This window comes from Aquarana catesbeiana, linkage group LG04, assembly GCF_042186555.1.
Source record: "Aquarana catesbeiana isolate 2022-GZ linkage group LG04, ASM4218655v1, whole genome shotgun sequence".
Lineage (NCBI taxonomy): Eukaryota > Metazoa > Chordata > Amphibia > Anura > Ranidae > Aquarana > Aquarana catesbeiana.
In genome coordinates, this window is record NC_133327.1 from 414,511,328 (window position 1) to 414,537,894 (window position 26,567).

The window sequence follows — 26,567 nt, forward strand, 5'->3', positions numbered from 1 at the left end:
TTTTGGTCTTTAAATATATACCCCTCTTTTTGGCCTATATATATATTCTTATCATACTCCTTGTTACTATTTTTTGGCAGGCCTATATCTGCAGTCCCTTTTGGCTCTCCCTGTGCTGCCCTGATCTGCCGCTCCAGTACGGGGTTAACATCTGTTCCAGCCCCATATATACTCCTATAACACACTCTGCCTGGGAATTTCCCAAGAACCTAGGAGTGGGAGGGGCATCTCTCCCACCCTCTTCTATCCACCCTTGCTGAGATTTGATAGGCGACCTAACATTTTTTGGAGGCGTGAGTTCTAACCTATTTCAGTAGTGCTGTGCACTACCATTTAAGGAACATATGACCTGTAAGTGTCAAATTCTGTAAATGATTGTCTTTCTGCCATTTTTATGACTAACTGTTGCACCAATATAATATATATTTGTTTATTTCTAAACACATAATTGTTTACTTATCTATGACGTTCATATTTTATTGATAGAACTATATCAGCATGCTTCCATTTAACCCCAAGGAAGGAGATGAATACAATATTCAACTAGCCTCTTGGCTTTTTTCCGAAACATGTTGGGTTTTGTTGCAACCACTATTTATAATTGACTTTATGCCTATACATTTTTGTGTGTCTCAACACGAAGCGGCTGTTATATGTACATTCATATGTGTCCCAATATAATGCTTTTAGATGTTCGTTCTTTATATTTTGTATTTTTCTACTGAATAATAAAATTTATACTTTTTATACTTCCTTAGGACCATTGTCTTAGATCTTGCCAATTATCCTACCCGCACTATCCCTTGGGGCAGTTTTCTCCAAGTTCTCTAAATATTTTGGGATGTGGTAAGAGTTGTCAAGGTGTCTCTTTTAGTTGGGTTTCTCCGTTCTTTTTAATTTTCACACAGCGTGGCTCGGCCACATCCCTGCTCCCTCCTCACAGGATTTGACTCAAAGCAGCAGGAATCAATGACTCATGCTGCTACCAAGGTCTCCTATGAGACCAGGTAGTAAGAGGATTGGTGCTGCAGATGGGACAGCATTGGATTAGTCTAAGATTCGGGTAAGTGTTTGGGCACAGGTTTTGGAAGGTTTTTACCTTAACCAGTTCTGGACCAGCAGCCGCAGTTTTACTCAGCTGGGCGAATCGATGTTACCTTACGTCGGGCGCGCGGCTGCCTAGGGGGCACAAGCAGATGAACGGATTTGCTTCAGAACTGATCAGTGCCCAGGCCAATGATTTCTGGCCTGGACCTGGTGATCGGTTCTGGCAAATGAAATCCTCCCCTGCCTGTGTAAGTGTAAACACAGGCAGGGGAAGTGATGTCATCTCCCCTCGTGGAAGTCTTTTTGTTCCATGGAAAGGAGAGAAGACATCTCAGAGTATTTTGCACCAACACTACACTGACACAGTACACATAAGCACACATTTCACCCCCCGATCCTCCCCCTCCCCAGTTAACCCCTTCACTCCCTGTCACTGTGTCACCCAGTGCAGTGTTCATATTTTTCTTTGATCACTGTACTGGTGTAATTTGTTACACTAATTAGCGTTAGGGTACTTAGTAGTAGCCCCAGATATGTCTAGGGACCCCCCTAACCCCCCCTAATAAAGGTTTAACCCCTTGATCACCCCGTCACTATTTTTTTATAGCGTCAGGGCACCGGCCGTATATTACCTAATAAAAGGTTTAACCCCCTGATCACCTGGCGGGTGACATCAGTCAGGTTTTAGCATCAATTAGAGTCTGCGTTGCCCCAGGCAGCGTCAGATTAGTGCCAGTAGTGCTAACACCCACGCAGGCACCATACACCTCCCTTAGTAGTATAGTGTCTGAACGGATCAATATTTTTGATCTGATCAGAACTATATCAGTAGTTTAGGGTTCCCAAAAACGCAGCGTTAGCAGGATCAGCCCAGATACCAGCTAGCACCTGAGTTTAGCCCAGCCCACCCAAGTGCAGTATCAATCGATCACTGTTACTTACAAAACACTAAACACATAACTGCAGCAATTGCAGAGTCAGGCCTGATCCCTGTGAACTATAACTCTTTTTTGGTAGAGTTTAAAACAGTCGCTGACAGTCAGGTGCTCTTTTTTCCTTTGAGCCTCACTAGTGTACCAGTAAATGTCCAATCGAAGGTACACTGGTGTAGAGGCCTACACATTTCTGTGCCTGACAGATGAGAGTGAAGAGGAAGTCACCCATCTGTCTGATTCTGGGTCAGAATATGAACCAGTAGACAGCAGCGGCACCCTGACAGATAGCTCTGACTATGGAGTAGTGGTCTCTGCCAAGGTCAGGCGTACCAGACCCCGTTCTTCTGCTGTTGTTGAGGTGCAAGAACTGCAGGGCTTGTATGGAGCAGAGAGCCAGTACTATTGTCGCTCATCCTTCTGGTGAACTGGCAAGCACCAGCAGCCTAGTATATCCTGGTCGTACATCTAGCACTGCGGTAACACTTGGTGACGTGGCGAGTCCCATAAGTGCAGTTCAAGCTGGTGAGGTGGCTAGCACAACTAGTGTCCCGCAACCACCAAGAAGACAAAGACAGGCCCTTCAAGCCCATAGTGCCCTTCCTGGTGCCTTTGCCAATCCGATTTGGGAGCCCACCACTTCTGCATCACCCGTACTTCCCCCATTCACTGGCCAACCCGGAATTAAGGTGGAAACAGTTGATTTTACGTCACTTGATTTTTATTCACTGTTTTTCACGGAAGATCTCTATAGATCTGTTGTGGACCAAAGCAATTTGTATGCTGGTCAATTCATCGCCGCTAATCCCCAGTTGGCCCTTGCCAGAGATTGGAGTGGTTAAAGAAAACCTCTACTTTTGTTGGGAAAAAAACATTTTCCGCTGGGTGATCTAATGGAAATCCAGCTTGTCTGACAACCATGGCTCCTTCCACAGTTACAATGAAAAATAATTGTAGCCACGAAGGGACAAGAAGTGTTTTTTTTAAAGTGGTAGTAAACTCAGATAATGTTACCCCAAATCAGCAATATGCAATTTCATGTTGCTGTTTAGGAACTATGCGCTGCATACATTATGCAAATAGAACATTCTTACTTGATAAAATTAACTTTTTATGATCGCCTCTGCTTGTACTCAGCCGCTGCCATTATAAGTTCTGTCTTCCGCATCTCAGTAGTATTTTATTTCTTCCCTCACTCTTCTTCTGTGGCCATAATCCTGCACATGTGCATTCGTTCCTGAAGCCAAGCCTTGTTGTCGTTTCAGACAGACAGGCTCTGTCCTCAGCTCTGTGCTCCAACCCTTGTGACGTAGCGAGTCACATGGGGTTAAAGATCAGCTTCTCAGTGGGGGAGTGTCATGGGATGTGCACAGCAATTTTCCGACATGAAAAGTTTGCCGGAAACATAGGACTAATCGCGTATGCACCAATGACGTAATTGAAACAAAAACAAAAGATTACACAGAAAGCAAACTGGTAGGAAGCCACACACAGAGCGCAAACAGGACATTAGGTTATAAGGATTCATTTTACAGAAACTTGATTTGATGGGTTTACAACCGCTTTAAAGCATCGCAATGTAAAAATAAAAAGCATGAAAAGCATGAAAAAAAAGAAAAATAATTCAGCCACCTCATGTAGGCCCAGGTAAGCTGAAATATATTACATTATTGGGGTTTAATGTGTTTTTATTTTACTTGGTATAAGCCTTCTGCAGTTCCTGTACTGCACAGCTCAGACTAAGAAAGTGACAAGCAGCACCAGGAGCCAATCAGGTTTGTTTTAGCTCAAGAAGCATGCTGATAGAAAGAACAAGCAGAGAGATGAACTTATTTGTTAGCTGATTCTCCTTTCATCTTTAGTCTTGGAGTATTGTAATAGGGAAACGGCAGCAAAAAAAAGTAAGGCCCCCTCTCCTGTGGGGCAAGATTGTGCTGTGTGGGGGAGCTGTGTAAATCTCGGGACAGGGTGAACAGATGTGCAGTTTTTTTGGCAGGTAAAACAAATTTCATATAATTATTTTATCTCTGTGTTTGTTAGCCTCAAGTTTAGCTTTAAACAGTTTGAATGAAAAATGTAGGGCATTGTGGTATTTATTGTTTGTTATTAAAAAAACGAAGTGGATCTACATTTTTACCACCCCACTTAACCTACAAAGGCAGCTGGATGTTGGTTTTTCACCAGCCGTAAGCATCACAGCATGAAACACAGGAAAATATATATCCCACTGTCATGTTTGGCAGGCAGTACTGTGGGGTGGGGCAGTGTGATAACCACACAGCAAGTGCATGCAATACCCATGATTATGGCACGCTGCTGCGGGCTTTACAGGGTAAAAACAGGTGACATATTGTGGATGGCTTTTGAGAGGGGGGGCAAGCTCTGCTGCAAGTGAAAACTTAGCCTGCTGTAGAAAGAGGAAGAGATAGCCCACCTTACCTGGCTTGAATGGTTAGCAGATAATAATCTTAATAATAAACTTTATTTTATGTAGCACCTTTAACCTCCCTGGCGGTATTATTATTTCATATTTTTGATGCTGAAAGCGGTACCATTATTTTGCATGGAGATTTGGCGTTTTATATTGTAGGCCTGTAATTCTTAGCAATAACTCACTTAAATCTGTCCAAACCAGAGTCTAGTAGACATCACGGGTATGATAAATTTTGAAACACGAAATCATAAATTATAATATAATAAATAACTATAAATAATTATACCAAATAATAATATAATAATAATAAAAAATATTTAATAATGTAATCAAATCAATAACACTGAAATTTGCTCAGTTGCAGAATTGTCACTGTCATTACTTTCAGTGTTTGATGACGCATTTCCCCACAAATCACTATCGCTCAATTCTGCAAGTGATTCTAATTTATTATCTCTGGTCTAAAACCACTTTTGATATAAATGGACGGTTTTGATTGCTATGGACAATCTCCAGTTTCCAGGCAGAAAGAACAGTTTTTATAATGTAAAACTGCATGCAGGCCACTGGAGAAACCACTAGGGACAAAAGGGATGTGAAATTATTTCATACAGTAATGTAATCTGTAAGATTACAGTGTACTGTATGTATAGTGTGTGTTTCACTTTTTGAATTTGGCGCCGTTCTCCGTTCCCGTGCTTCGCAATGCTTGCAGGGAACGGAGCTCGGCTCCGTGATGAATCGAGCGGTAGGACGAGCCGCTCACACTGCAGGGAGACATCGCAGTATCCAGGGAACAAGGTAAGTAAGCTCTTCCTGGATCCTGCGATGCGATTCCGAGTCTGGCTCGGGGTTACCGCTTTTGGTTCTGAAATTCCACCCCGAGCCAGACTCGGGAATACTGCCAGGGAGGTTAAAGGTAGCTTCTCAAAGCACTTTACAAAGAAAACACAAGCAATACACAGGATTAAACAAAAGAAAAAGAGACAATTAAGTGTCTAAAGAAAAAAAGTTTTTAGAATTGATAAAAAAAGATATAAGCAGTCTCAGCTCGATTCATCCAAGCCACGCCCCCAACATGTTTCGACCTGCCCCAAGGGCTTAATCATGGAGGGTGTGTCATGGAGGGCTATCTGTTCTTATTTCTACAGCATGCTTTAGGTCTGGACGGACCCTTACTAGTAAGCCACATCCAATTTATCAGACCTTGCATTTATCGTGGATTACTGTAAACTTAGTCTAACATAAAATGTGTCTTCCGTGCCAAGACTTAGTATAATACATAAAAGAAAAAAAGGGGGGTTGAATCGCGCTAAAACAGATTGGTGATCATACACATCATCGCCAAACCAAATATTTAGAACTAAGTGAAGAGTTCCCATTTAGTGTATATATAATATACAAAACACATGTCAAATGAATAATCAATCCAAAAATAAAATGTTCAAAGTGATAATAAAAAGTCCATGTATAAAAAATAAATCACCCAAGTGATATGAAAGTATCTTAAAAAAGTTCCAAAAAACATAAATTCTTGCTGTGAGAAGAAAAAAGCATGCTTGCTCCACCACCGTGAAATCAGACTGGCCGCTTACCAGAAACTCATGATCCCCCATTACAGAGAATCAGAGAAAGCTGTTTGTTAATACTGCTTTGAACCATGACCAATGGATCAGAGACCTTATACCGAGACGGGACATCAAAGACTGCAGGGTCAGGCTAAAGATGTTCACACTGACAGGTACTCAGACATCAGCCCACAGCATTGCAGATACGGTCCTAGAAGGAAAAAAAGGCTCCATATAGTGTAAATTCATTAACTTTATTGGATAAGTTAAAGGTTAAACTCACATGCTAGTAGACAATAGTAGGCATGTAGTGTAGTCTGGAGCGCCGGCCGGAAGCTCACAGACAGCCCATCCTACTGGAAACAACAGCAGCAATGGGAGGTGACGAGAACACGTCGCTCTGCCCTACACGGCGTTTCGTGATAGAGTCACATCATCCAGGGGCACGGGCGGCGCGTCTTGTCACCTCCCCTTATAGTACTAAGAGCCTGACCAAGCCTCGCTTTGAGTTCCACTCCATCGGCAGACTTGAACAAAAAATTGAAAAGTCCCAAGCGCTGATTGGTGCCTCACTAAACCAAGCCTCACTGTGAATGCCGAATCATCAGCGAGCCGACCCAGGTCGTATAATCCCAAACACTGAGTGGTGTCAGGTGCGCAAGTGTGTGCACAATCACTAGAGAAAGAATTAATCATGAATTGCAATAAACCGCTGGCTGGAAGGGGGTATGAGGTCAGGTATCTGGGAACCATAGAACTCATATGGAGATAGGTACCCCAATAAAAGCAATAAAATGTCAACAAATTACTAAAATTGTCAAGTCAACCAGTGCGATCCGTGTCACAGACCGGACATGAATTGACTTGAGCATAAGGGGACATTCTAAAGATAAAATAAACAAAGGCCACCCGGTGGCCATGTTAAAAATTGCAAAAAGATATATAAATGAAAATAGAAAGTAGAAATAAAATAAACTATAGGTAATAGAGCTGTGTATCCTTACGAACACACAGAAGTCATACCTATATTGTATAAATAAAATAAAGGCAAAAAAGCCTCAGAATAATCCTAAACAAATAGGTCCCATCTAGCAGCATAGTCCGTGTCACAGACAGGAACCGGCTTATAAAAGACATAAGGAGACATGTCAATGAAAAGCACGGTGGCCACCTAGTGGCCGTATTCAAAATGGCATAGCACTATAGAGCCATGTCAGAAAACTAATCCCAATGGATATATTGAATCAAATGGAACCAATAAACCTAATCGTGACTGTAATAGGACCATAGCCCCACAAATTCGTCTTGAGGAAAATATTAATAGAAAACATTCCAAGAATAGATCCCAAAAGACAAATAAACAATATTTAATAATAATATTGATATTTTTAAATGAATCCTTATTATTAGTTTTTATTAAGGAAAAATCGGATGGGCCATAGAAAGATAATAAAAGACGGTATGTTTACCCCGCCACCTCATTAATGGGGCTATGTAGGTGGTCTAGATGGATGGGAAGTCAAAGCATAAGCCTTCAAAAAATTCACCAAGGGCACAGTTTGAACATCGAAATACAATACCATCTCTCAAACGCAGCTCATCCAAGTACCTAGAAATTGGGCTTCATACTTCATGTATATTGGTTAATGGCAAAAAGTTGTATCCCTCCTTAGGAATTATTAATAAAGGCATTTACGTCCACGTCGACATTCATGCCGTGTGGTACATAGCTTTTGAGCCTGTGGATCCAGGACATCTCACTCTTAGAGATCTCCCTGACCAACAGGCTACCCCGCCAATGTGGTTTGTACTTATCAGTACCCACAAACAGGGTATTGGAGGGGTCCCTGTTTTGTACCTGGTCGTAGTGTCTGGACACAGGGCGCTTGTCATAGCCTCTCTTAATATTCCTTATATGTTCGTTTAGACGAACCCGCAATGCCCTTTTGGTCTTCCCCACATACTGAAGCCCACAGGGGCACCGTAAGAGATAGACCACCCCTACCGAGGTGCATGTAATAAAGGGTTTGATATCATATGATCTTAAAGTACTAGTAGATGTAAACTGGGTAATTCGCCTAGCCCTATTGGCGTTTAGAGAGCAAACTTGGCATCTTCCACATTTATAATAGCCAGTAAGGTTTTGGAGAAAGTTGCGATTCTCACATGGAGGATCTTGGACAGAGGGAGCTACCTTACTCTCAAGGGAGGCCACCCCCCTAAAGACCACTGTAGGTCTAACTGGTAAGATTGGGCTCAAAACTCTGTCACTACCCAGCAGATACCAATGTTTCTGTATCAATTGTTTAATATTGTGATGCTGTACCGAATAGGTGGTAATAAATGGCACAGCATCTGATACAGTAGCATTATGTCGGGGTACATCAGACAAAAGTGAGAGTCTGTCTCGTGCCGTTTTCACGGCCAGAGACAGAGATGCACGGTCATATCCCTTCTCGATGAACCTATCCATAAGAAAGGATGCTTGTTCATCAAAGGTAGTAATGTCTGAGCAATTGCGTCTCAGACGTAAAAATTGGCCCTGGGGGATAGCTCTGAGCCAAGGTTCGTGGTGACAGCTATCCACCGGGATGTAAGAGTTCCTGTTGGTCACCTTGAAGTGAGTTGATGTCACAAAATGGTCCTCCACTATCTGGATCTTCAGATCCAGAAAGTGGATAATGTCATGACTGGCCTCAAAATTTAACCTAATACCCCTGTTATTATCGTTTAGAGATGTCATGAAGTTCTGTAGCTCCGATTCACAACCATCCCACAGGAGGAGGACGTCGTCAATGTATCTGGCCCACAGGAGCACCTCCGATCTCCTGGGTGCATCAACGACGTCTTCCTCCCACTTGGCCATGAAAAGGTTGGCCAAGCTCGGAGCATATTTTGCCCCCATGGCCACACCCCGATCTTATCGGTAAAACTGGTTCTCAAGCCAAAAATAATTATGGCTAGCGGCATAATGCAAAAGTTCCATGATGAAATTAATTTGTGCAGGAGGTAAGCCAGAGTCACGGGTGTGAAACAGCTCCACTGCTTGGAAACCCAGGTGGTGAGGGATAATAGTGTACAATGAAGACACATCGGCCATCACCATCCAAAGTCCCTCCTTATGGAAATTGTTGGAAAGCAAATTAATCACATGTTTGGTGTCCTTGATAAATGAAGGTATCCTAGAGACCAAAGGTTGCAAAAAATGGTCGATATATTTGCCCACCCGGGACGTGATAGAGTCTATCCCACTCACAATGGGACGTCCCGGGGGCAAACAGGATCCTTATGGACCTTCGGGAGGTAGTAAATGACCGGAGTGCGAGGTGCACTGGGAACCAGAAATCGTCTTTCCTTGTCATTTAATATACCTCTCCGGAAATCAACCTCTACGATAGATTCAAGCTCCTTTTTATATCTGACCAGAGGGTCTCTTTGTAAAACCGTGTAAGTCTCGGCGTCATCAACCAACTGATGCATTTCCCTCTGATAGTCACAATGATCTAGGATTACAATCCCCCCACCCTTGTCAGCTGGTCTAATGACAAGGGATTTGTTGTGACAAAGGGATTCCAATCCAACTTGTAGATCCTTATGCAAATTTGCCTTCTTGACCCTGATCTGCTCAAGGTCGCGGAGGACAACATCCCTAAATACCTGAATGGCCGGAGCCACGGGGCTAGGAGGATTGAAAAGAGAGGCATTAGAGAGGTTGGATGTTGGTATTCTCCTCTCATTACATTACCCACCCCATTCATAGGGTTAGATAACATATAACGTTTAATGTGCAACTTTCGAGTGAATTTGTGCACATCCATAAAGGTTTGAAACTTGCTCAAGCTCCTAGGTGGAGCAAATTTCAAACCTTTATCCAACAGTCTATTCTCGGGATCAGTTAGAGTTTGTTTGGATAAATTGAAAATGCCAGTTCCTAGGTCCTTTTTCTTTTTGGATGCCTGGACCTGCCTCCCCCCTCTGACTCCTCTTTTCGTTCTACGGGGCATTTGGCTGTCCGTGAATCCCTGGGAAAACCCCAATTTTGATTTTTTCTGCCATCAGAGGGACCAGGGTATTGTGGTGGACCAGAATAGGTACAATTCCGTCGGGAATCTACAGGATAATGAGTACTCTGGTTCCTCATAGGGTAATTCTGTCTGTAACCATCGGTATTATTTCTCCGGTGTCTGGGGGTATCCAGGTCGGACAGAGGATAGAACCGATTTTGCAACGGGACCGAATTTGCGTAACCATCAGAAGAGGGACCATAAGGGAGCTGGTTGGGTCTCATATTGTAATTAAGAGGGTTAGGACTCCATGATGAGTTTCCCGAATTAGTGGGGGGGATATCATATGGTTGTGCATGATGACCAGGGTTTGAATCCCCATAGTAATCATATCTAGAATTCCCCGGTAGTCCCCTGGAGGGAGTACCCCCAGGGCCATGATTCAATCTATCTTTATGACCTTTAGATTTTTTCTCCATGGCCTTAGGACGACATCCCTCCTGGGTGTGTGCTGAGTCGCTTGTCTCTCCTGAGGTAGAACAGGCATAGCACTGGGAGGAACAGGATCTTGTGATTGTGTGTCCATCCTCCTGTTTTCTTCCTCAAGTGAGGCAAGTTTTTTTTGCCAGATAAACACAAACCCAGACTGGTAATCTTGCTTGGAGTGTTCCTTATATTCTTCACTATTAATATGAGGGGCTAGTTGGTCCTTAAGAGTCTTGATCTCCCCATCCAGACAAAAGAGTTTATCTCTCTTTCTCTGAATGAGGAAACGTAGAAGGCCAATTCCTGAGTCATTGAAATGTTTGAACCAACCCTCCAAGTCTGGGTCACCCTTCTGAGGGGGGACCTCCCATCGCAAACTTCTCGGGACCATGGCCTCCCTGATGTACGTTTCAAGGAAGGCAATGTCCCATTGGGTATGTGTCAGATTTTTCAGTCTCATAAAGAGACCACTAATTCCCGAGTCTAAAGATAATGGGGTGGAATCAAAAACACCTGAAGTGTCTACCACTCTTTTTGCCCGGAATTCGAAAATATCCATACTGGTATGAGCCAGTCACCAAGCTGCAATTAATGTGTTCAAAACGTGATAAGAAAAATGAGGGGAATAACTGCGCTACAGTGAAATACATAAACAATAACAATTATAGCTGCGTCTATGTAACACAAACACAGTGAAATTAAATAAGAAAAAAAGGGGGGTTGAATCGCGCTAAAACAGATTGGTGATCATACACATCATCACCAAACCAAATATTTAGAACTAAGTGAAGAGTTCCCCTTTAGTGTATACATAATATACAAAACACATGTCAAATGAATAATCAATCCAAAAATAAAATGCTCAAAGTGATAATAAAAAGTCCATGTATAAAAAATAAATCACCCAAGTGATATGAAAATATCTTAAAAAAGTTCCAGAAAACATAAATTCTTGCTGTGAGAAGAAAAAAGGGTGCTTGCTCCACCATCGTTGATGCACCCAGGAGATCGGAGGTGCTCCTGTGGGCCAGATACATTGACGACGTCCTCCTCCTGTGGGATGGTTGTGAATCGGAGCTACAGAACTTCATGACATCTCTAAACGATAATAACAGGGGTATTAGGTTAAATTTTGAGGCCAGTCGTGACATTATCCACTTTCTGGATCTGAAGATCCAGATAGTGGAGGACCATTTTGTGACATCAACTCACTTCAAGGTGACCAACAGGAACTCTTACATCCCGGTGGATAGCTGTCACCACGAGCCTTGGCTCAGAGCTATCCCCCAGGGCCAATTTTTACGTCTGAGTTGCAATTGCTCAGACATTACTACCTTTGATGAACAAGCATCCTTTCTTATGGATAGGTTCATCGAGAAGGGATATGACCGTGCATCTCTGTCTCTGGCCGTGAAAACGGCACGAGACAGACTCTCACTTTTGTCTGATGTACCCCGACATAATGCTACTGTATCAGATGCTGTGCCGTTTATTACCACCTATTCGGTACAGCATCGCGATATTAAACAATTGATACAGAAACATTGGCATCTGCTGGGTAGTGACAGAGTTTTGAGCCCAATCTTACCAGTTAGACCTAGAGTGGTCTTTAGGGGGGTGGCCTCTCTTGGGAGTAAGGTAGCTCCCTCTGTCCAAGATCCTCCATGTGAGAATCGCAACTTTCTCCAAAACCTTACTGGCTATTATAAATGTGGAAGATGCCAAGTTTGCCCTCTAAACGCCAATAGGGCTAGGCGAATTACCCAGTTTACATCTACTAGCACTTTAAGATCATATGATATCAAACCCTTTATTACATGCACCTTGGTAGGGGTGGTCTATCTCTTACAGTGCCCCTGTGGGCTTCAGTATGTGGGGAAGACCAAAAGGGCATTGCGGGTTCGTCTAAACGAACATATAGGGAATATTAAGAGAGGCTATAACAAGCACCCTGTGTCCAGACACTACGACCAGGTACATAACAGGGACCCCTCCAATACCCTGTTTGTGGGTATTGATAAGTACAAACCACATTGGCAGGGTAACCTGTTGGTCAGGGAGATCTCTAAGAGTGAGATGTCCTGGATCCACAGGCTCAAAAGCTATGTACCACACGGCATGAATGTCAACGTGGACGTAAATGCCTTTATTAATAATTCCTAAGGAGGGATACAACTTTTTGCCATTAACCAATATACATGAAGTATGCAGCCCAATTTCTAGGTACTTGGATGAGCTGCGTTTGAGAGATGGTATTGTATTTCGATGTTCAAACTGTGCCCTTGGTGAATTTTTTGAAGGCTTATGCTTTGACTTCCCATCCATCAAGACCACCTACATAGCGCCATTAATGAGGTGGCGGGGTAAACATACCGTCCTTTATTATCTTTCTATGGCCCATCCGATTTTTCCTTAATAAAAACTAATAATAAGGATTCATTTAAAAATACCAATATTATTATTAAATATTGTTTATTTGTCTTTTGGGATCTATTCTTGGAATGTTTTCTATCAATATTTTCCTCAAGACGAATTTGTGGGGCTATGGTCCTATTACAGTCACGATTAGGCTTATTGGTTCCATTTGATTCAATATATCCATTGGGATTAGTTTTCTGACATGGCTCTATAGTGCTGTGCCATTTTGAATACGGCCACTAGGTGGCCACCGTGCTTTTCATTGACATGTCCCTTTATGTCTTTTATAAGCAGGTTCCTGTCTGTGACCCGGACCATGCTGCTAGATGGGACCTATTTGTTTAGGATTATTTTGAGGCTTTTTTGCCTTTATTTTATTTATACAATATAGGTATGACTTCTGTGTGTTCGTAAGGATACACAGCTCTATTACCTATAGTTAATTTTATTTCTATTTTCCTCTTTTCATTTATATATCTTGTTGCAATTTTTAACATGGCCACCGGGTGGCCTTTGTTTATTTTATCTTTAGAATGTCCCCTTATGCTCAAGTCAATTCATGTCAGGTCTGTGACACGGATCGCACTGGTTGACTTGACAATTTTAGTAATTTGTTGACATTTTATTGCTTTTTTTGGGGTACCTATCTCCATATGAGTTCTATGGTTCCCAGATACCTGACCTCATACCCCCTTCCAGCCAGCGGTTTATTGCAATTCATGATTAATTCTTTCTCCAGTGATTGTGCACACACTTGCGCACCTGACACCACTCAGTGTTTGGGATTGTCCGACCTGGGTAGGCTCGCTGATGATTCGGCGTTCACAGTGAGGCTTGGTTTAGTGAGGCACCAATCAGCGCTTGGGACTTTTCAATTGTATGCCATTTTTCTATAATTTGTTTATCTGTACATGTAGTGCAGATTTTTTTTGTATTTGCATAGTAGTATTTTCCCTTTTGGAAAAGGCATTATTCCTTTGCAGTTAGTTCCCTTTGTTGTAAGGCTTTATATAATTTGTAGAAGTGTTTCTAATGTGCTAGTGTGTGTAAAAACCCTAACAATAATTTTGTAACTAATTTATTTATCATAGTAAGTGACAGCTCATAGAAGGAGTAGCAGCTCTCAAGGCACATCTACCTGTACTCCTGTAAGGGAAAGGGTGCTGATTGAGCTTGCTCTGAGGTGCATGTAAAGAAAAATAGTGGGTGACTGCACTCTAATATAACTGTTTTTATTGAGAATGCTCATAAAAGTAACATGAAGCCGTGGAACACAGAGGGCTAACGCATTGCACGCTTTCATGCTATGATTAAGCACAAAATGCATTAACCCTCTGTGCTCCACCACTCCATGTAATTTTTATGAGCATTACGGATAAGTAACATGATTGGGTATAAAAAGAGCATCTTACAGAGTCAGAGGGAAGGTATACAGTCTACAAACTATGGTATATATATTCATCAATTCTAATGTACAGAAGTCATACTGATTTCATTTCTTGAGGCCCTAAAATGCCAGGACAGTACAAATACCCCCCAAGTTACCTATTTTTGGAAAGTAGATGACAGTGATGATCACTGTTATAAGCAGTAGTTTTAACTGTCATGAATGGCTTTCATTCATGATAGCTTACTTACTATTGTGATCTGCAATTGGCTACAACTAATCACATGGTACAGGATGCCAGGGACCATGTGATAACTGTGGGCCAATCACTGCATCACAACAGTAAGCAAACAGTCATGAAGGGAAGCCATTCATGACTGTTTTGTTTACTTGTAATCATGTAATCACTATGATTGGTCATAGCAATCACATAATACCCCAGCTGCTCACAGCGGCCAGGTACCAAGCACCATGATGGACACAGTGGTCACGGGATCACGCCACTGTGCATGTGCACTGTGACGTACTGGTTTGTTGCAGTGCCTGCAGCTGCCGCTCGCTTGCAGTGAGGTTACTGTGGGTGAGCGGCAATGGGTTTAATACATCTACAATACATAATATCATCAAAAGATTCCAATAATCTGGAGATATCCCTGCACACAAAGGACAAGGCTGAAACGCAATATTGGATTCTGTGATCTTCGCCCCACACTGCATTAAAAACAGGCATTATTCTGTGATGGACATCACTGCATGGGCTCAGGAATACTTCCAAAAATCACTGTCTCTGATCACAGTTCGCCGTGCTATCCAAAAATGCAAGTTAAAGCTCTATCATGCAAAGAAGATGCAATATTTGAACATGATCCAGAAATGCCATTATCTTCTCTGGGCCAAAGCTCATTTAAAATGGTCTGTTCCAAAGCAGAAAACTGTTCTGTGGTTAGACAAATCAACATTTACTTTATTTTAGGCAACCATGGGTGAAACTAATGAGGAGAGGGACCTTCCAAGTTATTATCAGCGCTCGGTTCAAAATCCAGCATCTCTGATGGTATGGGGATGCATGGGTGAATATGGAATGGGCAGCTTGCACATCTGGAAAGGCACCATCAATGCTGAAAGATATATCCAGGTTTCAGAGCAGCATATGCTCCCATCCAGACAACCTCTTTTTCAGGAAATGCCTTGCATACTTCAGCAGAACCATGCTAAATGCATACTGCATCTATGACAACAGCATGGCTTTGTAGTAGAAGAGTCCAGGTACTTAACTGGCCTGCCTGCAGTCCAGACCTTTCACCAATTGAAAATATTTGGCACATCTTGAAATGAAAAATATGACAAAAAAGACCCAGGACTGTTAAAATTGAATATTAGGCAAATACTCCTCTCTCAAAACTCCAGCAACTGGTCTCCTCAATTCCTAGATGTTTACAGAGTGTTGTTAACCACTTGCCGACCGGCTCCTGTACATATACATTGGCACTTTGAAGATGGATATCTTGGTAATGGCAGGAGCTGCTACCACAACCGAGGTACCCATCTCTTCAGGAGCCGGTCGTGTTTATGATAATGGTGGTGTCTGCGGTGGATTCGCTGTGAGATCACCGTTATTGGCAGTGGGAGAGGGCCCCCCCTAACGGCGCTCTCCCGCGCCCTCTGCCGCTTACTTGAGCCGTCGGCAGTGGCGGAGACGATCGGGTCCTTGTCGTGGCTGGGTATGCAGAAGAGTGAGGCTAAGATGGCCCCCACCCATCACTTCCGTCCATACCTCTCAAAGGGCCATTTTTTCAATGTCATTTTTTCAAATGACAACATTTATTTATTTATTTATTTTTATTGCATTTTAGTCCAAATATGAGATCTGAGGACTTTTTGACCCCAGATCTCATATTTAAGAGGATCTGTCATGCTTTTTTCTATTACAAGGGATGTTTATATTCCTTGTAATAGGAATAAAAGTGACTCAATTTTTTATTTTTTTTTTAAACAGTAAAAAAATAAATAAGATCAAGTAAAATAAATAAGAAAAAAAATTTTTTTTAAAGCGTCCCGTCCCGACGAGCTCGCGTGCAGTAGCGAATGCATACGTGAGTAGCGCTCGCATATGAAAACGGTGGTCAAACCACACATGTGAGGTATCTCCACGATCATTAGAGCGAGAGCAATAATTCTAGCCCTAGAACTCCTCTGTAACTCAAAGCATGCAACCTGTAGAATTTTTTAAACGTCGCCTATGGAGATATTTTAAGGGTAAAAGTTTGACACCATTCCACGAGCGGGCTCAATTTTGAAGCATGACATGTTGGGTATAAATTTACTTGGTGTAACATTATCTTTCACAATATAAAAAAAATTGGGCTAACTTTACTGTTGTCTTATTTTTTAATTAAAAAAGTGAATTTTTTAATGTTTGGAGGTTCTAAGTAATTTTCTAGCAAAAGAAACTGTTTTAAACTTGTAAACACCAAAATCTCAAAACGAGGCTAGTCCTTAAGTGGTTAAAAGAACGGAGGATACTGCACCATTGTAAACATTTTTTGAGATGTGTTGCTGCCATCAATTTCAAAATGACCTTATTTTTTTCATAAAATGGTACATTTTCTAAGTTTAAACATTTGATGTGTTTTCTGTTTTCTATTGTAAATAAAATATGGGTTTATGAAATTTGCAAATCATTGCATTCTGTTTTATTGTGGATTTTACACAGATTTAAAAATTATGTAGCTTAAGCACAGATTTATTTCATATATTGTTAAGACTGGTTTAACATTATACTATATTGTTTTTACTGCTTTTGTTTGATTGTACTGTTGCAAAGCTCTGCTAACCTTCATTCTATCTGCAAACATCCAGTAGAGTAGATACATTTATTTTAATAAATTATAATTTTTAATTTAATTGTTTTAATTGTTAGCCTCATAAACTTAATTGGAGTGTACCATATGTTTCAAAGGTTCTCATATTATATTCAAGCCACACCTATGGGGGGGGGGGGGATAACATCCATATCATTGTCAATATTTCAGTGTGAGAGTAAAACTACTTGTACTATATTGCCATCACACGCCATACTGGAACACACCTTGTGTGTGCCTTTTGTCAGTAAACCCCATAATGATAAACCATCTGCATCCTAAATATCTTGCAGGACAATTTCATGGGTCTTTTGGTGAATGCACCAACAAGAGATAAAGCATTACTAGACCTACTGATTACAAACAACACGGATCTGATCGCGGATGTGAAAATACGGGGCAACTTAGGAAACAGCGATCACAAGGTAATTACATTCAGTATAAATCACAGGAAAAGGAAACACAATGGTAATAAAAGTACACTGAATTTCAAAAGAGCCAACTTCCCTAATTTGTACTCTATGCTACTTGATATTAAATGGGATAAAATTCTAGGAACAAGGAACACTGAGGAAAAATGGTAGTGCTTTAATAAATTAATAAATAAGGTATTATACAGTGCATTCCAATGGGCAATAAATATAAAATAGCTAAGAATAAACTTGGGTGGCTAAACTATAACATAAAAATGCATATAAAAGAGAAAAAATGGCCTTAAAAAAATATAAGGCTGAGGGGTCATTGTCCACATTCCAACACTATAAAGAATGCAATAAGAAGTGTAAGAGCACAATCAAGGCAGCTAAAATAGATCACAAAAGGCACATAGCAGAGGAGAGTAAAAAAAAATCCAAAGAAAGTTTTAAATATATTAACAGTAAGAAAGTGAGGCCAGAGCATATTGGCCCATAAGGCTTAATGTACATGGGACGTTTTTACAACCTCTCCTGAACGATTTAACTTGACAGATAGTAACCCATGTTTAAAACATCAGTTTTGCCGTGTTTACATGCCGCGTTTAGCCGTGTTTGAAAAAAAAAAAAAAAAAATATATATATATATATATATATATATATATATATATATATATATAATATATATATATATATATTAAATAGCCAAAAATGAAAAACTCCTGTAAATGAAACGCGGCTAAATGTGAGTTACATTTAGCTGCGTTTAGCCGCGTTTGGCGTCTGAAACGTCGTAAACTTCGGCAACTCTTTTTTTGCCTTCTAAGAAAAGCCTATAAACGCAACTGCCTAAAAACGACATTAAACGAGCCTGTGTACATGGACACATAAGATAACATTGGATGAGTTCAGGGGCAGTTGAAAAAAGCATCCAACTGCCTCTGAACGTCCGTTTACCAGCAGCACTGTACATGAGGCCTAAGAGATGATGAAGGGAATTAGGTTACAAAAGATGAAGGCAACTGTTTTGAATGTATTCTTCTCCTCAGTTTTCGCAAAGGAAAAGGGGGATATAGTAACCAAGACTGTAATGGTAATAATGCATCACTGAATTTACCCTTGTGGCTAACAGAAGCCAGTGTCAGAAATAGACTTGAAAAAATTAACATAAACAAATCACCCGAGAGTCTTTAACCACTTCAGCCCCGGAAGATTTGGCTGCTCAATGACCAGACCATTTTTTGAGATACGGCACTGCGTCGCTTTAACTAACAATTGCGTGGTCGTGCGATGGTGTACACAAACAAAACTGATGTCCTTTTTTTCCCACAAATAGAGCTTTCTTTTGGTGGTATTTGATCATTTGTGTGGTTTTTATATTTTGCGCTTTAAGCAAAAAAAGAGCGACAATTTTGAAGAAAACACAATATTTTGTACTTTTTGCTATAATAAATATCCCCAATTTTTTTTAAAAAAAGCTAATTTTTTTCCTTAGTTTTGGCCGATAGTTATTCTTCTACATATTTTTGGTAATAAAAATCGCAATAAGCATATATTGATTGGTTTGCGCGAAAGTTATAGCATCTACAAAATAGGGGAAAGATTTATGGCATTTTTATTATTTTTTTTTTACTAGTAATGGCGGTGATCAGCGATTTTATCGAGACTGCGGCATTATGGCGGATACATCGGACACTTTTGGCACATGTTTGGGACCATTGGCATTTATACAGCGATCAGTGCTATAAAAATGCACTGATTACTGTGTAAATGTCACTGGTAGGGAAGGGGTTAACAGTAGGGGGCGATCAAGGGGTTAATTGTGTATCCTAGGGAGTGATTCTAAATCTGGGGGGATGGGACTGCCTGAGTGAGGAGACCGATCGTTGTTCATACTTAGTATGAACAACAGATCGTGCTTCTCACTCCTGCAGCACAGAGATCTGTCTGTTTACATTGACAGATCTCCATTCTGTCTCTGTGTGGAGCGCCCGCAAGTGCCCGGTGGTCATCGTGACTGCCGGGCACTCGCATCGGCTCTGGCGGTGCGCACACACCCCCTCAAAAGGCAAAACAACGTAAGGTAGTTTTGCCCAGGGGAGCCAACCTGCCGCAGTACAACTGCGGCGGCTGGTCGGGAAGGGGTTAAGGAACCCAATCAGGTGGTATCTAGACCATTGTTCCTAATTTTTATGCACAGTTTACTGACTGGAATGGTACCAGCTGATTGGAGAAAAGCCAACATGGTACCAATATTTAAAAAGGGCTAAGATATATATCTACAGGCCAGTCAGTCTAGTTTGTAAACTTTTGGAGGGGATGATAAGGGACTATATCCAAGAATTTGTTGATGAAAATCGTATCATTAGTAGTAATCAGCATGGATTCAAGAACAATCATTCTTGCCAGACCAATCTGTTAACATTCTATGAGCTGCCATCTAGATAAAGGTAGGTCTGTGGATATGGTATATCTGTATTTTGCAAAGGCATTTGATGCAGTTCCTCATAAATGTTTACTTTACAAACTGAGGTCTGTCAGCATGAAACATAGAGTATGTACCTGGTTACAAGGGCGTGTCCAAAGGATCTGTCCTGGGACCAATTCGGTTTTATTCATAAATGATATAGAGGTTGGTATAAATAGCTTAATCTCAGTGTTTGCTGATGATACAATGTTAAGCAGGGCAATAACTTCACAACAAGATGTGGAAACCTTACAGGAGGACTTCAATAAAATAATGGTGTGGGCAACTACATGGCAAATGAGGTTTAATGTTCAAAAATGTAAAGTAACGCATTTGGGTGCTAAAAATGTGAATGCAAATTACTAGCTAGGGGGAGAACCACTGGGGGAATCCAGGATAGAAAGAGATCTGGGCGTCCTAGTAGATGATAGGCTTAGCAATGGCATTCAATGCCAAGCTGCTGCAAGCAAAGCCAGCAGAATATTAGCATGCATTAAAAAGTGGAATTTTGCCACTCTACAAGATTCTGATCCGGCCGCATCTTGAGTATGCCATTCAGATTTGGTCACCACTGCTCAAGAAGGATGTGCTGGAACTGGAGATAGTCCAGAGAAGGGCAACAAAGCTAATAAAGGGACGAGAGGACCTCAGTTATGGGGAAAGACTATAAGTGTTAAACTTATTCTCTCTGGAGAAGAGACACTTGAAAGGAGATATGATAGCAATATACAAATGCCTTACTGGTGAATGCAGTGCTGTTTCTTGGCCTAGGCCGACAAGGCCTAGGCCTAGGGTGGCACTTTGTGGGGGGGGGCGGCATCCCCGCATGAAAAAAGCCCCCCCTCTTCCGAGTCCTGGCTCCCGCACATAAACTGTCCCCAGTTGCAGCCCCCAGCCTGTAGCGGCTGCATTTTTTGGTGGTGACTTGGCCAAGGAGGGAGGGCGGGGACTGGTGCCCCAGAAGCAGCCAGTGACTGGCGGCATTCTAAGCAACTGCCGGAGGCTCCACCTCCCCTCCTCCGTGACATCTAGGCTCAACGCGGGTGTGCTCACCGCTGTCTACTGATACTAGTAAACACAGAAGCCTCAGTTCTGTGCTTACAAGTGACAACCTGGAGCGCATCTCTCCCTTTGGCTTCCACAGAATCTCCCAGATGCTGCACCAAAACAATGGAGAGACAGTTGCCCGGCGTTGTGTGTTCGTGGGCAGGAGGTGGGGCATTACATGCTGAGTTAGAGGTGTCCGGATGGTGACCCCCGCACCTGATGATCCTGTGGTTGCCACTGGCAAGTGGAAACAAGTGCAGCCACAAGTTCTGTACACTGCATGGGTAAAGGCAGAAAGAAGGGGGTTGGGGGAGGCTTACGCAAAGCTGAGGAGATACAGAGGTCAGAAATTAGGTGCAGAATTAGGGAGATAAGTTAAAGAGATGCAAAGCTTAGCTGTTGGGGAGTTGCAGAGATAAACAGTAGAAAAAGGTGCAAAAGTGAGTTGTGGCCAGGGGTGCCAAGGTAAGCTGTAAAAGAGGAGAAGTGTGATGAAGAGAGCTGCGGTCATGGAAGGGGGGGTGTGCATAGGTGAATTGCAGACAGGGGGTGCAGATGTGATTTGCAGAAGGATGGGGGATGGAGAAGTGAGTTACAGACAGGGGGTGAAGAGGTGAGTTGCGGACCGGGGGTGAAAAGGTGAAATGCGGACAGGGGGTGAAGAGTTGAGTTACAGACGGGGTGAAAAGGTGAGTTACAGACAGGGGGTGAAGAGATAAGTTATGGACAGGGGGTGAAGAGGTGAGTTATAGACAGGGTTGAAGAGGTGAGTTATGGACAGGGGGTGAAGAGGTGAGTTGCGGACAGGGGGTGAAGAGGTGAGTTGCGGACAGGGGGTGAAGAGGTGAGTTGCGGACAGGGGGTAAAGAGGTGAGTTGCGGACAAGGGGTGAAGAGGTGAGTTGCAGACAAGGGGTGAAGAGGTGAGTTGCGGACAGGGGATGAAGAGGTGAGTTACGGATGCGGTGAAGAGGTGAGTTGCGGACAGGGGGTGAAGAGGTGAGTTACAGACAGGGGGTGAAGAGGTGAGTTGCGGACAGGGGGTGAAGAGGTGAGTTACGGATGCGGTGAAGAGGTGAGTTGTGCGACAGGGGGTGAAGAGGTGAGTTACAGACAGGGGGTGAAGAGGTGAGTTGTGGACAGGGGGTGAAGAGGTGAGTTGCAGAAAGAGGGTGCAGAGGTGAGTTGCAGAAGAGGGGTGCAGATGTGAGTTATGGACAGGGGGTGCAGGTGAGTTGTGGATTGGGGTGTAGTAGTAAGTTGTGGATGGTGGGTGCAAAGGTGAGTTGTGGCAGGGGGTGCAGAAGTGAGTTTTGGACGGGGTGCAGAAGTGAGCTGCAAACAGTTTTGGACGGGGGTACCGAAGCAAGTAGTGGTTGGGGGTGCAGTCAGTGCTTTTTCTTGGCCAAGGCCCAGGCCTAGGGTGGCACTTTTCGGGGGCGGCATTCCCGCACAAAAAAGCCCCCCCTCTCACCGTTTTCTGGTGGTGACTTGACCGTGGAGGGAGGGCAGGGACTGGCACCCCAGGCTCTGTGGGTTTACGATTGGAGAGAGGAGGATGAGGGGAACCACCAGCACAGCCAGGTACAATTCTTATACCTCTTGGGCACTTTTTTCTGTTCGATAGGCTTCACTGATGGGACTGTATTGATAGGCACTAATAAGCTGCTCTTATAAGGCTGTACTGATGGGACTGTATTGATGGGCACTGATAAGCTGCACTGATGGGACTGTATTGATGGGCACTGATAAGCTGCACTGATAAGGTCACACTGTTTGGACTGCACTTATAAGGCTGCACTGATGGGACTGCACTGATGGGACTGCACTGGTGAGCACTGATAAGACTGCATTGATGGGCACTGATAAGGCTGCACTGATGGGACTGTACTGACGGGCACTGAAAATAATAGATACAACATTTTAAATGGTATACAAAACAACAAAATATACAAGTAGGCACTTGGTACCCACAGAGAGGAAGAGGTGGGGCTCTGAGAGGAAAAGGTTGAGCCTAAATAGGAAGGGGTGGGGTTTACATATGACAGGGCAGGTCTTAAACAGGAAAGGGTGTGGCCTTGACAGGAAGGGGTGGGTCATAATTAAATTAGGGGGTACACAAGTTTAGTCAGACCTAGGGCAGCACAAAACCTAAATACACCACTGGGTGAATCTAGCATAGGGAAATAACTTTTCAGTGGGAGGGAGTTTAAAAAGACACACAACCATTCATTAAAACTGGAAGAGAAGCAGTTTAACCTTAAACTGCATAGAGGGTTCTTTACTGTCAAAGCGGTGAGGATGTGGAACTCAGCAGGGAGTGTCAATAGTTTAAAAAAACTTTTAGATGTACATCCTAACAATTTCAACATACAAGGATATGGGCTTTATTACTCACATAAACTCACACACACACCACAGGTTTAACTGGATAGACTGGTGAATTCATACAACTTTAAAAGCTATGTAATATGCCTTTTGTTGCATTAGAATCTCACAAAAACATACTTTTTAACTTTAATTTGATTTGATAACAAATCTTTACGTGAATGAAACTATCCTACACACTGGAAGACACAGCTAAACCTGCCTTGTACTGTCAATTAGCTGATTCTAGATCACAGAGTTTTTCCTCAATAACAGCTGGTCTACACTACAGTTTATGCTTTGTGCAGGCTTGAAATTAATTCAAATTAAAGCCTAATTGGGGGCAGTAAAGAAAAAAAAAACAAAAAGTTAAAATTACCCCCTTTCCATCACCCCAATCTGATTAAAAAATACAATGCTAATTTTTCTAGAAGGTGAACTTACCTTAAACCACAGTCCCAAGGACTTCCTTGCTACTGGCACCTGCTGTAGCAAATGGTCCCTTGCAATCCTTCTTTTTTACCCGTGCCCCAAAATTCCTGTTGACATCCCTCTTACCAATGTCATTGCATAAGCAGTTTAATCAGGATGGGATGTGGCTGCTGGTAGAACTGCTTGCCCACATTTTAGAGCTGGAGAGCAGAGGTAATAAGGTATTAGTGCGTTTTAGTCCATGCCAGTGGCAGCCCATTCATAAGGGGTGCAGGGACGCAGCCCCCTTAATCCATGCGCCTGGCCCCTAATCTACAGTGGGGACGGAAAGTATTCAGACCCCCTTAAATTTTTCATTCTTTGTTATATTGCAGCCATTTGCTAAAATCATTTAAGTTCATTTTGTTTCCTCATTAATGTACACACAGCACCCCATATTGACAGAAAAACACAGAATTGTTGAAATTTTTGCAGATTTATGAAAAAAGAAAAACTGAAATATCACATGGTCCTAAGTATTCAGACCCTTTGCTGTGACACTCATATATTTAACTCGGGTGCTGTCCATTTTTTCTGATCTTCCTTGAGATGGTTCTACACCTTCATTTGAGTCCAGCTGTGTTTGATTATACTGATTGGACTTGATTAGGAAAGCCACACACCTGTCTATATAAGACCTTACAGCTCACAGTGCATGTCAGAGCAAATGAGAATCATGAGGTCAAAGGAACTGCCTGAAGAGCTCAGAGACAGAATTGTGGCAAGGCACAGATCTGGCCAAGGTTACAAAAAAATTCTGCTGCACTTAAGGTTCCTAAGAGCACAGTGGCTTCCATAATGCTTAAATGGAAGACGTTTGGGACGACCAGAACCCTTCCTAGAGCTGGCCGTCCGTCCAAACTGAGCTATCGGGGGAGAAGAGCCTTGGTGAGAGAGGTAAAGAAGAACCCAAAGATCACTGCGGCTGTGCTCCAGAGATGCAGTCGGGAGATGGGAGAAAGTTGTAGAAAGTCAACCATCACTGCAGCCCTCCACCAGTTGGGGCTTTATGGCAGAGTGGCCCGACGGAAGCCTCTCCTCAGTGCAAGACACATGAAAGCCTGCATGGAGTTTGCTAAAAAACACCTGCAGGACACCAAGATGGTGAGAAATAAGATTCTTTGGTCTGATGAGACCAAGATAGAACTTTTTGGCCTTAAATGTAAGCGGTATGTGTGGAGAAAACCAGACACTGCTCATCACCTGTCCAATACAGTCCCAACAGTGAAGCATGGTGGTGGCAGCATCATGCTTTGGGGGTGTTTTTCAGCTGCAGGGACAGGACGACTGTATGCAATCGAGGGAAAGATAAATGCGGACAAGTACATGTCCTAGAGGAAAACCTTCTCCAGAGTGCTCAGGACCTCAGACTGGGACGAAGGTTTACCTTCCAACAAGACAATAACCCTAAGCACACAGCTAAAATAATGAAGGAGTGGCTTCACAACAACTCCGTGACTGTTCTTGAATGGTCCAGCCAGAGTCCTGACTTAAACCCAATTGAGCACCTCTGGAGAGACCTAAAAATGGCTGTCCAAGGGGGGGCGTGGCCTGGACAGCGATGTGAGCGGACGTGCGTACCTGTAGCTCCGCTCGTGGCAGATCCTTTTCTACACATCCTGCACCCTAAAAACCTAACTTATCCCCTTGCCTTTGTGGGACCTTACGGTGTGACCTCAGACCATCATGTCTCCGCCGAAAAGAAGCGCGGCCTCCACATCTCTCGACCGCTACAGACGGACGGAGCGGGACCCAGAGGAACAAGATGGCGCTTCGGCAGCACCTCACGCGGCCTCACACACAGAGCGCGAGCCGGATGGTACAGCTAAGGTACTAGAGGCAATCTCCCTCTGCCAATCTACACTAACCTCAAAGATAGAGGAGGTGAAGGTAGACATATCACTTATCAGGCACGATATGACCAAACTTCGGGAGCGAGTGACCGAGGCTGAGACTAGGATTGGGCGGACGGAGGACATATTACACCCCATGCAGCACTCGCAAGACGAGCTACAACGTCAGCTACAACAACTAGCCCAGAAGCATGACGATTTGGAGAACCGTGCCCGCCGGTCCAATCTCCGGTTTATTGGATTACCGGAGGGCTCCGAGGGGACAGACCCAGCCACCTTTCTGGAGCAGCTCTTAATCACAGCATATGGCAGAGATGCCTTTTCGACCACATTTGTGGTGGAACGTGCCCACCGCATGCCGGCCAGCCGCCCACCTGAGGGTGCACCTCCACGCACTTTTATTGCAAAACTGCTAAATTTCAGAGACCGGGATGCGGTTTTGCAACTAGCCAGACTGAAGGGGAATATTCCATTCCAGTCCAGCTTCATCTCAGCGTTCCCGGACTTCTCTGCGGAGGTCCAGAGGCAGAGGGCGCGCTTCTCTGATACCAAGCGCCGTCTGAGAGCACTCCCCATTAAATACTCAATGCTCTTTCCGGCTCGCCTTCGCATAGTAGGAGAGGATCGAGTGCATTTCTTTGAAGACCCCGGCCAGGCCTCGTCATGGGTAGATCAGTTGGACGCGCAAAGAAATCGACCTGCCTGAAACACATCCATGCCTACTGATTACTGTAAGTGCTCCCTTTTAGTTTCCTACACACTCTCTGCTCAGTGACGTGTGCTGCGAGTGACCGCTACAAAACTTACACCGAT

The 26,567-nt window shown here is 43.1% G+C and overlaps 1 protein-coding gene across 6 annotated transcripts in view; it reads left to right on the plus strand.

Moving 5' to 3' along the window:
• The window catches only part of EYA4 (EYA transcriptional coactivator and phosphatase 4), a 403,396-nt gene that overhangs the window by 98,024 nt on the left and 278,805 nt on the right, over nt 1-26,567 (plus strand). For 5 of the 6 annotated variants that reach the window (XM_073627302.1, XM_073627303.1, XM_073627304.1 and 2 more), the window contains exon 3: nt 17,431-17,562. The exons of the other annotated variant lie outside the window; for it this stretch is intronic. In XM_073627302.1, the coding sequence (XP_073483403.1) occupies nt 17,431-17,562 (132 nt within the window). The remainder of the gene's footprint in view (nt 1-17,430; nt 17,563-26,567) is intronic. 6 annotated transcript variants of the gene reach the window in all.